Source organism: Podarcis tiliguerta (assembly GCF_965153285.1).
Source record: "Podarcis tiliguerta genome assembly, chromosome: 5".
In the NCBI taxonomy this organism is placed as follows: domain Eukaryota; kingdom Metazoa; phylum Chordata; class Lepidosauria; order Squamata; family Lacertidae; genus Podarcis; species Podarcis tiliguerta.
Genome location: NC_139538.1, coordinates 22,923,333 through 22,939,757, shown reverse-complemented (window position 1 = coordinate 22,939,757; position 16,425 = coordinate 22,923,333). Strand labels below are relative to the sequence as shown.

General features: G+C 44.9%; 1 protein-coding gene across 50 annotated transcripts in view; it reads left to right on the top strand.

Annotated features, from left to right (window-relative positions):
• Positions 1-16,425, top strand: part of MBNL1 (muscleblind like splicing regulator 1) — a 178,483-nt gene that overhangs the window by 116,009 nt on the left and 46,049 nt on the right. For all 50 annotated transcript variants that reach the window (XM_083442829.1, XM_083442838.1, XM_083442816.1 and 47 more), the window contains one exon: positions 16,175-16,345. In XM_083442829.1, coding sequence (XP_083298955.1) covers positions 16,175-16,345 — 171 coding nt within the window. The remainder of the gene's footprint in view (positions 1-16,174; positions 16,346-16,425) is intronic.

Genomic DNA, 16,425 nt, shown 5'->3' with positions numbered 1-16,425 from the left:
AAGTTTTCAGCGGCACTTACTCCCAGGTACATGAATATAGCAGTAATTCCTCGCCCCCACCCTTCCTCCAGCCTGGATTTGGCCTGAGATGACTTTGGCTCTTGCATGTAAGAAGGCATTAATTTCCATTCTGACCCATGTTCACCACATGCAACACCGTTTCTGCTCCACTGCAGTTCAGCTTCCGACAAAAACTACATTATTCAGCTCTTGGCTTGATTTTAAGTGATTAATTATTCCACACCATTAATTTCAATGCAAATGGGGAAAATGCCATTAAATAAGTAACAGCTTGTAGACTGAGAACAATAGCAAGCATCAATCACAGGATGAATAAGTGAACAGCGGCAAATTCTGCTCCCTTTTCTTTTGGAATTCTGCTACATCCCTTATTAGGCTTACCATAAAAACTTTTGCTGGGGCGGGAGAAACAGCTAGGGAGGGAATGGTTAATATATGGTGCCAATGGGGGAAAAGAAATACCCATAAAACATTTAGCTGCGGGGGGTGGTTTTTGCCAGGAGTGAAAGACAAACGAGAAAAAGGGTACAGAGGTAGAGAGAGAGGCACATCCTTCTTTTGATTAGTGCAAACTGGCCCTTCCCACTCCTGGTGTGTTGTCCCTCTAAAGAATACTCCAAGGGAATGCACGATCCTGTACACTTACATATCCCTAAAGGTAAAGGTACCCCTGCCCATACGGGCCAGTCGTGTCCAACTCTAGGGTTGTGCGCCCATCTCACTTAAGAGGCCGGGGGCCAGCGCTGTCCGGAGACACTTCCGGGTCACGTGGCCAGCGTGATGAAGCTCTCTGGCGAGCCAGCACCAGCGCAGCACACAGAAACGCCGTTTACCTTCCCGCTATAAAGCGGTACCTATTTATCTACTTGCACTTAGGCGTGCTTTCGAACTGCTAGGTGGGCAGGAGCTGGGACCGAAAGACGGGAGCTCACCCCGCCGCGGGGATTCGAACCGCCGACCATACGATCGGCAAGTCCTAGGCACTGAGGTTTTACCCACAGCGCCACCTGCGTCCCACCGTATCCGTAGTGTACAGGATTGCAGCCTTCCTCGGCTCTTGCAAATGCCACATCTGTGTTATGAGGTTCACGTTCAGATGCTGGTGATTTTGTGTCCTTAAAAATAAGTGTTTCACCCACAATTACGAGACTTAAATCCCACAATGGACCAGTGTGAGCTACTGGGGGACTGGCTCCTGTTTTGAATAAGGACAGCAACAACAAGGATAAAAATGGTACAAATATAGTAGTAATTACGAAGTGGATACTAGTAGGCTGATGCCCTTAAATGTGACTCAGGCTGTGCTTATTTACAGATATATATATATTTGTGGGTATTGTGAGGGGAGCATGTGGGGTCATTATATTCATCTGTTTTGCCGCTGAGCTACAGCCCCTGAAGACTGAACATAAAAGTGATCTCCTTCCCGTCAGCTTGGACACAATATCCCAAAAAAGAAAATGAGGGGAAATACTGCTGTAGCAGGCCGGAGGGAGTATTGCAATAAATTAGTTCTTCTGCCGTGGCAGAAAACAATTTGAAATACTTGCAGAAGTCACAGTGCCCTAATCAAATGGTTTAGCAGATCCTCGGCTTTCGGCCTGAACTTTGTTGATATGGCAGCAGAAGCAAAACATCATATGATAGTCATCTGCCCTTTTCCCTCTCCTTTTTCATGTTCCTTCTTATGAAGACGTATGGAACGGCCACAGCTGGCATCAGCGGAGTTCATAACGACTCCATATTTCTCTCTTCCCCCGTCCCAGTATATATTTATGAATAGTCTGTGCACAGAGGCTAATTGCAGTATCAAGCGCAGCGCTATCTGTGTAGCCCTGTTGCAGAAAGTCAAGCACTTGGAGTGTTATAAAGTGGCGTAATAAAAAGGGGGCAATTACGATCTGCCATAAGGGAGCCCAATTACATAACGCAGAAGTAAGCCTTGCTTTATGTACGACAAAATGGCATGCTGTTTCTTACAGATGAAGGCAGTATTTCTCTGCCTGAAATCTCGCCAAGCATTTCAACCAATAAGCTCCGACTGCCTTGTGAATAAGCCATAGAGAGAAAGAGAGTGACTTGTTGAACAGTGGTGATAAAGCCCTTCACAACTTGGGTCCAGTTTACCTACGAGATCAGCTTACCCACCCAGCCGCTTCGATCGGCAGAATTGGCACTGCTACAGGTGCCACATAATACCCACACCACTAAACTTTACTTTGGCAAGCTGACCCAGATGTTTAGAAAGTTCATGTGAATTTTAATTTGTTTTAGTGTACAGTGGTACCTCAGGCTACCTGCGCTTCAGGTTACAGACTCCGCTAACCCAGAAATAGTGCTTCAGGTTAAGAACTTTGCTTAAGGATAAGAACAGAAATTGGGCTCTGGCGGGGCGGCGGCAGCAGGAGGCTCCATTAGCTAAAGTGGTGCTTCAGGTTAAGAACAGTTTCAGGTTAAGTACGGACCTCCCGAACGAATTAAGTACTTAACCCGAGGTACCACTGTATTCTATTATGCTTTAAACTTTCCGTATGTTTTAAAGTATGGTTGTAATCTTTTTAGGGATAATACTATTATCATTTTTGTAAACCACTTTGAGGTGTCCCATCACCCCTACAATCAAGCAGTCTTAACAGGTTTTTGAAACAAGCGGATCATAAAATAATGCGGGCCGGTTGAATCTAAGGGCAATTTCAAAAAAAATTCTACCTTGGGTTGCGTCCCAGTGTGAGAAATACAGTGATCCGTGCGGGAGGCACATTAGCAACCCACAGCGTTCGCAACCCGCAGCGCCACATCTGTGCATGTGTGGGTCGTGATTCGGCACTTCTGCGCATGCACAAAGCGCGATTAAGTGCTTCTGCACATGTGCAAGCACCGAAACCCGGAAGTAACCCGTTCCAGTACTTCCGGGTTTCGGCGTGTCCATAACCTGAAAACACGTAACCTGAAGCGTCTGTAACCCGAGGTATGACTGTATACAGCTTGGATTCAAAGATGGCTTCTACAAACAGAAAAGCGCTTCCGCACAAAGGAGAACTGCCAAATTTTCCCCATTTACTTTTCCTGCTGCAACTGTATGTGCTCCATCTCCTGCCATTCCAGGGATGGTGAGTGTCAACCCTTGAAGAGGGCTATAGTTGGGGGTGGGAATCAAGCCTTATAGCACAAAATGGCGCTCCCCTTGATCTTCTCCGGATCAATTGTATGAATGCCTTTCTAAAAGCAAAGCACATAGACATACTTCTAAACATCCAACAGATTTTTCAATAGGCACTTTTGAAACACATGGGCCAATTTACGTTAGATGGGACCTGCTTGTTTAGCTTACTGGCAGTAGCAATTAGGTATTCTGCTTCTTCTGTGCTTCCTCTTTGTCTCACTTAGGAAGAGGAAGTAAAGGAGAAAGATAAACATATCCTTCTTTCTTCTTCCTTGCAACTGCTGCGGTCCCCTGGGAGGAGGGACAAGGCAGTGGAGAGTTTCACAGGGATATTGAGGGGATATCTCTGAGGGTGTTAGGGTGCTTCTGAGCTCTGAATTGGGGACCCCTACCCATATATTACTGGCAGGAGAGATCCCGAAGCTGAGGCTCCAATACTTTGGCCACCTCATGAGAAGAGAAGACTCCCTGGAAAAGACCCTGATGTTGGGAAAGATGGAGGGCACAAGGAGAAGGGGACGACAGAGGACGAGATGGTTGGATAGTGTTCTTGAAGCTACCAGCATGAGTTTGACCAAACTGCAGGAGGCAGTGGAAGACAGGAGTGCCTGGCGTGCTCTGGTCCATGGGGTCACAAAGAGTCAGACACGACTAAACGACTAAACAACAACAACAACAACCCATATATTTCCACTCTACGCATTATATCCTTTTAAGGACAGTAGACCCTCCGGATATGAATTAAATTCGTTCCGGGGGTCTGTCCGGAACCCAAAAAGTCCATAGGCAGAGGCGCCGCTTCTGCGCATGCATGTGGCGCGATTAAGCGGAAGTATACACTTCCAGGTTTGCCGTGTTAGTAACCCGAAAGTTACAGAGCGGTTCATAACTAGAGGGTCCACTGTATATGTTTATTCCTTTTCCCATTTAAGCTTATTTATTGGAGTTCCATAGAACAAAACATTCATTTCACCTTGCTTGACTGAGTGCTTTACTTCTAAACTGTTGGCAAACAACAACAAACAATCTATTTGTAACCTTTTAAAAAAATCGATTGATATGTTGGAGAATTAAGGCATTCTTTTTTTAAAAAAAAAAAAAGTTTCTTATTTGCATTTGATTTACTTGTTTGTTGCATAAAAAAAAAGCAAAACCAAACCACTGCATTATTAAAAGTCAAGGTTAAAACCTATAAACCAACAAGGTCAAGCAGCAAATCTTTGGGGATTTTAACGACTCCAGAACTATATTATGTGAGTGTTCTGTAATAATAATAAAAACCTGGCTACGTGACGCAGCTGAGGTTTGGGGGCCACTTGCGTCTCTCTGCAGTGGCTGCAGCCCAAAGAGAAATGTTAACTTGCTAATACACCTGCAGTCTGATAGCTTCTCTGCAGGATAAAAATAGAATGCCATCCATTAGACCACAGCAGCTTTTTCCTTCTTAACAAATTCTGCACTTCCTTTATATTATTTTTGTCATCCAGATACTAGATTGTCATGTGTAATTCCAATTATATTTTAATTAATGTAATATAAATGTGCTGGGATAGGGGGGACATTTTTTATTTTTGCAGCTGCTTTACTTAAAATAAGCTGCTCTTCCTTTCCAACCCTGCCCCTATCTTCCCTTTTCTAGAATAATGCACTGCATCATAGATTTGCCAGTCAAACCCTGCTCTTCTGGTCTGTATTAAACTGAACACTGAAGGCTAGCTTTGAAGAAGGTCATCTGAGGGGTGTGCAAGGTTGCTTGAAATTCATCGGTATAGTGATACGTATTCCCCGCCACCCCCCGGCCGTATCCAGATTTCATAAAAGCGAGAGTCAAATTGGAATTAAAAGTGCCTTCCGGGAGGAAATGTGAGTGAAGCTAGAATAGTTTCAGTGGACTGGATCCAGTGATCCATGGATTAGTTTAGATTACAGTGGTACCTTGAGTTGCAGACGCTTCAGGTTACAAACTCCGCTAACCCAGAAATTAGGCTTAAGAACTTTGCTTCAGGATGAGAACAGAAATCATGTGGCGGCAGTGGGAGGCCCCATTAGGTAAAGTGGTACCTCAGGTTAAGAACAGTTTCAGCTTAAGAACGGACCTCCGGAACGAATTAAGTTCTTAACCCGAGGTACCACTGTACGCCAACCGTCTGAAGATAGTTTGGAATCTTCAGCTGGTATGGGATTTGGCGGCCAACTTGTTCACAGAGCTAAGATGGTTTGAGCATATTACACCGATCCTGACCTGACTGCACTGGCTGCCAATTAATTCCAGGGCCCAATTCAAAGTGCTGGTTTAGACCTTACAAAACCTTAAATGGCTCAGAGCTGCAGTAATTCCAAGGACCTCCTCTCCTCATATGAACCAACCCAGACCCTGCAATCATCACCTGAGGCTCATTGCGTGCCTCCTCCGAGAGAGGTGGCACCACAAGAGCAGGCCTTTTCTGCAGTGGCCCCCTGTTTGTGGAATACTCTCTCCAGGGAGGCTCGCCTGGCACCTTCATTAAATATCTTTAGGCGCCAGGCGAAAACATTTCTTTTCAACCAAGCCTTTGGCTGATGAGCATTCTACAGCTTTCTAAATGTGTTTGTGGTAGGGGGCGTGTTACTGGTTTGCTTTCGGTTTATTTTGTATTTTGTGTTTTCGTTCTTTATTTTTATGTGGTGAACTGCCCTGTGATCTTCAGGTGAGGGGGTGGCGTACAAATTTAATAAATAATAATAAGTTTCAGGGGGTACAGTTTTTCATGGATTCTCCTTCCCTTTTGCTCTGCTCCTCCTTCTGCTCCGGATGGTTGGAAGACACCTCAGAAAAATGTGAGGCATTATGTGTGAGATTCCTCTCCTTTTCTAATTGTGGGCACCTTTGCTGGGTTGTCCCAGTTCTGTAAACAGAATGAGATATATATATCTATATCTATCTATCTATCTATCATCTATCTATCATCTATCTACCATCTATCTATCTATCTATCTATCTATCTATCTATCTATCTATCTATCTATCTGTCTATCATCTATCTATCTATCTATCATCTATCTATCTATCTATCTATCATCTATCTATCTATCTATCTATCTATCCATCATCTATCTATCATCTATCTATCTATCTATCTATCTATCTATCTATCTATCTATCTATCATCTATCATCTATCTATCTCTATCTATCTATCTATCTATCTATCTATCTATCTATCTATCTATCTAATCTATCTATCTATCTATCTATCTATCTATCTATCTATCTATCTATCGTCTTGTATGGAAATTACGGCTGTGAAATAGAATCTTTACTGCCTTTCCTCCTGTCACCCTCCCTTCAATAGACACACTTTCTCTTGGAAGACCCACCAGACCCCACCCTTACACAATTTTAAAATCCAGAACAAAACCGAGTTAAAACATTTATTCAGACAAGCACTTTGTTGCCGACGCTGTTTTTGCATGCGGGCGTTTTATTTATAGACCTGATTATATTATGTGTTCCGAAGTGCTGCTAATACATTTTTGCCGATTTGTTGCTGAAACACCTGGGGGCTTTCCAAACGCATGGGGAGTTGGTTAAGAAACAGGAGGAAAGCAAATAAATGTATCTCCCGCACACATCGCCAGTACTTTCATTCACTGATACAGAGATGGGTATTATAGCTATACAGTTGGTGACCATTTCAAGTGGGCGTTGGCAGAGCACACAAAAAGCCGCTCCACCCCCCTCGTCCCCCCCTTCTGTCCTCCGGGTCCGAAAGGACCTGCGCATTAGCTGTCATGCATCAGTGGGGCATGTGCAAAATGGTCGCCACCTGAATGCGCCCCAAAATAGTGTCTGAGGAGTTTAGCTACTTAGATGAGTATACTGTTTAGAGCTGCCTTTCCTCCACCTGGAGCCAGTTCAAGAAGGCGACCTCTCCCATCACCCCTGACCATTGAATCTTCTGGCTGAGTCTAATGGCAATTACAACCCAAAGCCTCTAGAGGGGGAACCAGGTTGAGGAAGTACCTCTGTGTTTACTCTTTCCACGGCTCCCACGGCAGATCTCAGTATCTGTAGAGTTCAAGCCCTTTGAGCAGAACCCGTTGCGTGACGTAGAGATCTGGGGCAGTCTTTTCAGATCCTTTAGCACAGAAAAGTTATAATTGCAAAAGCCTAGCAGAACCAGTATGAGCGCAGGAGGGGTTTTGTTTCTGATGGTTATATCTAAGTGTGGGAAAAGTAACAGGCCTCTCTAATTGATACTTTCCTTCCTCAAATATTGCACATCATGTGATGTTTTCAGTACTCTGGCTGCTGTTATCCAGTCATATGATTATGCCAGTCGATCTCTGTTGCTGCGTAGTTTCCCCCAGTGTTTACCCTACTCTGTACTGCTCCTGAAATTGTATGTGTACATTTTTACGTACTTGCCTCCCTGCAGTATTCATGTATCGATAATAGGCTCCAATGACAATAACTGAAAACTGAAAGGTAGTAGTAACACAATAGTAAGAGCCTTGCACAGGGGTGGACGTTGGTGGTAGGGATGTGGGATAAATTCATTCAGTGCACATTTTTCAGAAGCAACTTAATTCACACAAGGAGCAAACTGAAATTCAGCTAGCCTCCAGAATTTCTCCCAGTTTTGCACTGCGATATTGGGGGTAAGCATGCACACAAGCGCATAGATTAGCGAAAATAGTATTTCCAAATGGATTCCATTAAGTGAAAATGCTTGTAAAATTGCACATATTGGGAGAAATGCACACAAGAATGCACACAAATTTTTGTGTGATTTTTTTTTCTTTGTAGAAAAGTTTGCATACTGATGCCGAAATGGAGTGAACTAGAAAAAAATGGGAGAAACTTCTGCCCTTTCCATAGAGAACATGTTGCCACACTCACCTTAAGTTTTCTGTTACTTAGCAATTTCCACCCCCATGCATCTCCTCACCTGTGCAAGTGGACATTCTGCAGCTCCTGGCTTTTCCAAATGCAAATGTGGAGCTGAAGGAGTCTTGGGGGGGGGGGCGCCTTCGGTAGCAAATGTCTTCTGCCCAGTCCTGTTGTTCTTAGGAGACCTAGAAAACGTGTGCGTTTGTGGACCTAAAACTTGCATCTGGCACATTTAGTCACATTTTACAATGCAGAAAGGGCATATAAGTTCCAGGTAAAGTTAAATCACACTGATTTCATTGGGGAAGTTTGAATCACCTGAGGTCGAAAGAGAGAAATCAGCAGTGCGCTTGGTCTGAAAGTGCTTAACTTTGGGTAGGTTTTGTATTCACTGGAGTAATTGTGGGGTGGTGCCGCATTCTAGGAAAAAGCTCAAAACCAGTTAATGTATATTATTCAGAAGGGTGTTACCCCACCACCACCCCAACCTCCCTGTGAATTCCAAACACCTTGAATCAGAAAGCTTCAAAGGTACTTGCTTCTTCAAGGCTCGTGCAAATGTTTCTGGCCTGAAGAGACAACTGCACAAAATTCTTCAGAGGGCCACTGTTCTCAGGTTCCCAAGCTTTGTCCAGTTTATGTTGATATACTGCTTGACTCAGAGCACACACACCCCACCCAGCCTCAGTGTGTGGTCTATATAGCCACCCATTGCACATGTGCAATATGCTCAGGAGAAGAAATCGATCTCCATACATAAAAGTGGAACGTGTCAAATTTTGCAAACCTCAGTTGATGACACACATACCTGGATTTCAACTGTTCGTTCATCAGCTATAATGCAGCTGTTACCTATGGTCAGCAATGGGGGACCTGCACACCTCTAGTTGTTGCTGGACTCCCAACTTCTACCAGTCCCAGGCAGCCATGGTCCAATGGTCCAATAAAGGGAGTTAGAGCCTGACAGCACCTGGAGAGCTGCAGGTTCCTCTTCCTCACCATGTAGCCCCTCCCCCTGGGGTCCATGCATAGAATCCAAACTTGCACATATGGTTCACTCCTTTATGCCTAGAGAGGTGTCCTCAGATGGGCCTAGAGCGCCCTCCAGTGGTGGAAAACAAAAACATTGCTGAGAGTTACTCCTTCCCCCTATTTTTGTGTGATTTTCATTGTTGTTGTTGTTTAGTTGTTCCGACTCTTCGTGACCCCATGGACCAGAGAACGCCAGGCACTCCTGTCTTCCACTGCCTTCCGCAGTTTGGTAAAACTCATGTTCGTAGCTTTGAGAACACTGTCCAACCATCTTGTCCTCTGTCGTCCCCTTCTCCTTGTGCCCTCCATCTTTCCCAACATCAGGGTCTTTTCCAGGGAGTCTTCTCTTCTCATGAGGTGGCCAAAGTATTGGAGCCTCAGCTTCAGGATCTGTCCTTCCAGTGAGCACTCAGGGCTGATTTCCTTCAGAATGAATAGGTTTGATCTTCTTGCAGTTCGTGGGACTCTCAAGAGTCTCCTCCAGCACCATAATTCAAAAGCACCAATTCTTCGGTGATCAGCCTTCTTTATGGTCCAGTTCTCACTTCCATACATCACTACTGGGAAAATCATGGCTTTAACTATATGGACCTTTGTCGGCAAGGTGATGTCTCTGCTTTTTAAGATGTTGTCTAGGTTTGGCATTGCTTTTCTCCAAAGAAGCAGGCGTCTTTTAATTTCGTGACTGCTGTCACCATTTGCAGTGATCATGGAACCCTGTGAATTGTCTAGTCCAACCCCCTGCAATGCAGGAAAACGCAGCTGTCCCATACTTGCAACTTGGCACTATCAACACTGTGCCCTAACCAGCTTTACTATCAAGCAGGGCACTGATCCTCTGTGGTTGCACATAAAAGTTTCCACTTGGTTCTGTAACTCTGAGCAATCAGAGCTCCATAACTACATGGAACTCTATATGTGTACAGGCTAGCCCCCCTCGCTCCAGACATTTGCATTACAGATGTGGATGCCAGAAGGAGGGGCTATTCAGCCTGGCATCACTTCTGGTTTGCGTCTTGGTGCTAACCATGAGTGCAGTGCCCTGATAGGGCTGTTGTATCTTATAGAAACAGAATCCGGCATCAGCGCCAGGTGTGGACTATCTTTCATCCAACCAACTTCTGTAATGAGTTTCATGCTGAAAGGAGATTATTTTAGTTTACCAGTCCAGACTGTATCCTATCTCCCTGGGATCAACTTGTATATTTGTTCCTGTCTTATTTAGATGATATATTTAGCTAATTAGGCCATTTTTTTTATTGCCACTGGAGGGACACTGCAGGAATCGCATAGATTTTGTGCCAAAGAGGATGAATTCTGGAGGAGATGCATTCTCTGCCAGAGATCTGCATTGATTTAAATAGGCTAACGGTACACATGGGGGATGGAAAATGGGCTTAAACACGCAGGCGCACACTGACAACAAACCGTCATGAGTAATTGTTAGTACGAATGCATGAAAATGCATTAGGTTTAAAAGTGTGCATGCGTGAGTTGACCTGGCAAGGAAATTGTGTTTGGTCTATTAGGGTCATTTACATTAAATATATATATTTCAGGGTTGCATAATGGCACTGGTGATATATAAACTCTCCGGTGCTGATGTGATTGGTTGTGTGATAACTTGGGGTCCTTCTCAGACGCCTCCTGCAAGCCTCTCTCTGATTCTCCATCATTCCCCTCCTGTCACATTGCAGTCCCTGCTTCTTCTACAGTGCTATTTTGCCGCCCAGTGAATTCACACATGTGAAGAAATTCATGGAGGGCTCTTAGTCTTTATGGCTGTGGAAGAACTTTCTGATGGCAAGAGTGGAATGGACTCTCTTGGAAGGTGGCTGGCTGTTTCTTGACTGGAGGTTTTGAAGCAGATATTAGGTGGTCATCTGTCATGGATGCTTTACTTGAGATTCCTGTATTTCAGAGGGTTGGCTTAGATTACCCTTGAGATATCTTCAAATTCTACAATTCTATGAATACTTTCAGGATCAGCTGTTGGGAGGGCTATTGCACTTGTGTGGAGACTTTTCAGATATCTGGTCAGCCACTGTGAAGAACAGGTTAGGAACATAGGAAACTGCCTTATATTGAACTAGAACACTGACCAACCTAGGTTAGTATGCTTACACTGACTAGTCGTAGGGTTTCCAAGGTTTCAAACTAGAGTAACTTTAAATACCAGTGATTGCTCACAGGACCTTTTGTGTGCAAAGCAGATGCTCTACCAAGGAGCTACAGCCCCTCTTTGATTTAGGATGCTAGACTTGATGGGTCTTTGGTCTAACCCAGGGCTCTTATGTTCTTAAGTTCCCTTGGCCTTGTTTATCTGACTCACTGTTTTCGAGCCTCTTGGGCTTGCTTGCTGATCAGAAGGTCGGCAGTTTGAATCCGTGCGACGGGGTGAGCTCCCGTTGCTCTGTCCCAGCTTCTGCCAACCTAGCAGTTTGAAAGCACACCAGTGCAAGTAAATAAATAGGTACCGCTGCGGAGGGAAGGTAAACAGCATTTCCGTGTAATCCGGCAGTCACCATGGTCCTCCGTGCACCAGTAGTGGTTTAGTCATGCTGGCCACATGACCCGGAAAGCTGTCTGTGGAGAAACGCCATCTCCCTCGGCCTGAAGCGAGATGAGCGCCACAACCCCATAGTCGCCTTTGACTGGAGTTAATCGTCCAGGGGTGCTTTACCTTTTTTACCTTTTACTTTCACTCAGAGCTAATAAGATAAACATTGCTGCCTTTGTGCAGAAACTTTCAGAAAGCACTCCCCAAAGGCTGCACTCCACACAGGAAACATAGCACATGAGAGGCCCCAAAGGCAGCTTGTCAGGCAGTCAAAAGGTTTGCATTATCTTCATAGAATCACCAGGTTTGTTGGACCTGGATTTTAGGAGCAATGTGGGAGATGCTAAAGGGTGATGTGGTCAAATTTCAGGATCCTGGGCAAGAGGGGACACTGGCTTACTCCAGCAGATGCTTTACCAATGAGCTACAGCCCCTCTTTGGTCTAGGATGCTAGACTTGGTGGGTCTTTGGTCTGTTCCAGGGCTTAGGTTTCCTTGGCCTTGTTTATCTGACTCACTGTTTTTGAGTCTCTTGGGCTTGCTGATCAGAAGGTCCTTCAGCAGGTTCTTCTTATGGTTCCCAAAGTAGAGAAATGGCTACAGTAAATCCTGTTGTTGAAAAGTTAATTGCTTCATTCACCGGTTAATTCAGGTTTCCCATTTTGCACACACTAAGCCTGTTTAGCTCAACGTCTAGTACACTCCACCCCCCCACCCCCCCCACGCTGCATAAAAGGTAAAGGGACCCCTGATCATTAGGTCCAGTCGTGACCGACTCTGGGGTTGCGGCGCTTATCTCACTTTATTGGCCGAGGGAGCCAGCGTACAACTTTCGGGTCATGTGGCCAGCATGACTAAGCCGCTTCTGGCGAACCAGAGCAGCACACGGAAACGCTGTTTACCTTCCCGCCGGAGCGGTACCTATTTATCTACTTGCACTTTGAGGTGCTTTCAAACTGCTAGGTTGGCAGGAGCAGGGACCAGACAATGGGAGCTCACCCCGTCGCTGGGATTCGAACCACTGACCTTATGATCGGCAAGTTCTAGGCTCTGTGGTTTAACCCACAGTGCCACATGTGTCCCACATTCAACCCTAGACAGAAAGTCTGCTTTTTTTAAAGTGTGGTGTCTGTTGACCTCCCGCATTCTCTGCCTCAATAAGCTGTGGCCATTCTGTATTTCTTCTATGATGTTAGATAAACCTCCTCCATATTTGACACATTTCACAGCCTTGGGTTGATCCAGACTGGGGTTTCCAATGTAATGGTGAGAATGTGTTTTGAAAGGCATATCGGCATAGTCAGTCGGTTTGATTGACTGTTCTACTGCTGCTGCTTAACCCCCAACAAGATCTCGAGAATTATGTAAAATCCCGTCATCAAACATACTGTGTTATGCAAATGCCAACTGGCTAGCTGCAGAAATGAGAGTCATGTGTGCTTGGCTGCTGAGAGCAGAGGCAGATGGGTTGAAATAAATCATATACACTGACACAAGAGAGCTTTGGGTTGGATCACTGGCAGACCTATAACAAGGAGAAGCTTTGTAGCTTTCTGTGCAAAAGTACAACATAAGGGCATGTTGTACTGCATTAATTTGTTCTTTTTAAGAAAAGGCGGTGGGGAGAGCAAAGCAAAGCTTGATGCAAGCAGCCCTTTGCTTAAATTAAGGTTCTGTTTTTCACTGCCACGGCTGCTTTTTGGATTGATTACTACGGAAAAGAAGGGAATTGGAACCTTTCAGATTAAGCCATTTGTTCTGCCAAGAAGAAATTTGTGCCTCTTTATATCTTTGTTTTTCGCGTGTCCCTGGGAGAATAGACTCTACCGTTATACATTTAACCGTGATCATTGGAAACATTAATTTTGTTGACTAATTGCTGTTTTTCAAGATGAGAGTGCGTCTGAAGGGGGCTTGTTTCAGGGACCAGATGTGCTCATTCAGCTCAGTCAATCCCCACAAGGCAAATAGGGACCTGAGCTCAGCCAATCTGCAGTGGCCTCGTTTGTGCCTGCCGTTGGAATGAGGGAGACCATGGGGCAGACAGGGGCAGAACTGTAACACTGAAGGGTGGTGTCAGTATGGAATAGGCGATGTTACATCACCCATAATCAATATTTTCTCCCTGCACATTTTTTTTCTCTCTCTCCTTTTACTGACTCATCCCAGCCCACTCTTCTGCTTGAATGGCAAAGGGTTTTGTGTTCCCGCCAAGGCCCCCACAGAATTTATCTGTTTAAATTCTTTTGAAACTATGGGGCGAGGCCCACTTAACCAGCCCCCTGCATGGAAGCCCTGGGGACAGAACTTTCTTTTGTCAAGTGGGGCTGCCTCCCCCCAACCCCCCCCCCAAAACCCCTGCCCACTGAAATTGGCTCAGGAGTGGTATTGGAAGAACCCTCACAACAGTGTGTAGGTTATCATTCTACCTGGAAAGCCGGGATGCTTCCACTGGCAGAACGATGGGAAGAGTATGATTCTGAATTTCACCCACCACATGTGCGCGCACTTATATATGCGCACCCATACATGTACATACTGATCATTGTCTCAGAAACCCCCCCCCCCTTATGATTCTGTGATGCCCAAATGTCTCTGTGACCCCCAGTTTGGGCAGTGAAGGACCAAATATATTCTTTTTTTAAAAAGGTGATTGTCCACGCCCACTTTTGCATTCTGGCCACACCCATTTTGATGTGACAACCCCACCCCCATCCCGGGTTCAGTATGTGTCAGTCAGGCCTCAGCCCATAGAAGCCTAGCGGCCTTCAGGAGTTGTGAAGTTTCTCTTCATTTTGCATTGGGCGGTATCTAGCATGTGGTCTCCAGAAAATTATTGACAATTGTGACATGACATCTGCTTTAGACTACACTGACGTGAATTCTTATCTGGGACTGAGTCTTGCTGAATACTGTAGGGTTGGTAAAATTAAGAATGGGGTATGTGCAGCCTACTGGGGAAGCAAGCCCCATGAGGTTCAATAATTCTTTGTGCAGGATTGGGCCATACAAGCCGTTCTGCTCTGCTGTATCCTTAGAAAGGTCACAGAGAATAGGATCAGTGACATATAGAGTTACTAATCTGCAAGAAGATATAGTACAGGGATGATCTTGTTGCAATAAATGGACCATTAAATTCGACGGAAGGTTCTGTATACAATTCATTTTTATCAGTCATATGTTGCTCTATTTTAATTTTTTTTCTCTGAAAGGTTTTCGGAATTGGAGGTGGACTTGGACATTCTGTTCTAAGGCATTGTTCTTAGCTGAATGAGAAGAATACTTTATTTCGTTAACGAGAGAAAGGCATTACCCAGAAGAGCAGTTAAATTTAAACCTGAAACTTGTGCTTGTGGGTAGGGGATTTTCTTTGGCAGTGACATGTTTAAACTCAAGAGAGTCCATGGGCTAATTGCTGCTGCTAATATTACTCAAGGTTTCATCATTCTCTGCAGTGCCCTGGGCACCGTCCTTTTAATTCAGACAAAATCTGCACATGAACAACACACAGTGCTATGCGCCACTCAAACATTTGGGCTGTTGACCTTCTCCTAGTTGTGCATGCTGAGGCCTTGTTGTGTATTGAGCTAATCTGTTAAAAGACAAGGGTATTGCCTAGGACTTAGCACAGGCAAGGCCAAACTTGGCCTTCCAGCTGTTTTGGGACTACAACTCCCATCATCCGTAGCTAACAGGACCAGTGGTCAGGGATGATGGGAATTGTAGTCCCACAACATCTGGAGGGCCAAGTTTGGCCATGCCTGACCTAAAAGGAATCCAAATTTGACATTACCTCAGTGTGCTTCAGAAGATGTTTTCTCCCTTACCTTTCCATGAAGTCTTGTCACCAGCATTATTAGGAAGTAGCTTTGAGAGGCAGGATACCAAATCTAAATTTTACTATGTCTGTACAAATATACCCATTTATTTAGGAAGGGCTGTGGCTGAGTGGTAGAGGCACATACTGTTTGCTTGGAATGCCCTAGGCATCTTCAGGATGCACCACAGTGGTGCAGCCTTAAATCATAATAGGAACGTGGTGATCTTCTTCTTTTTAAACAGATTCATATCATCCAGTAGAAAATGATTCAACTGGACATCTGACATGATCTGCCCTATTTCTCCCAGATGGTGGCGGTACATATAGCAAATACAATTGCTGGTTGTACGCCAATGTTAGGTTGTTTTGCATGGTGATGTTGACATCTGGGAACTGTGCTCAGTTAGTTGTGGCATATGGCTGCTATTTATATATATATATATATAAAAGTGTGCTGGAAAACAGCACTTTGAGGCAGAGGTGAGGTACTTCTGACCCTTCCTATGTCATCGGACTACTGCCTAAATTATCTCTGACCACTGGCCATGCTGGCTGAGGCTGACGTGGGTTGGAGTTCAAGAACGTCTGAAGGGCCCAAGTTCCTCCAACTGTTTTTGTGCCTCAGAATAGCTCACCCAGAATAATGAAATGTATTAATCAATAGCAGACAAACCTAATTAGTCTTCTTCTCTTTTGCTGTGTTCCAGGGACGATGCTCAAGGGAGAATTGCAAATACCTTCACCCACCGCCACACTTAAAAACACAGTTGGAGATCAATGGACGCAATAACCTGATTCAGCAGAAGAACATGGCCATGCTGGCCCAGCAGATGCAACTAGCCAATGCCATGATGCCTGGTGCCCCGTTACAACCAGTGGTGAGCATCGTTTGGACCGTTCTTCTCTTGTGTCCCAGTGCACTGCCTGTGCTCTAGTCTTACTCTCTGCCAGTTGTAGA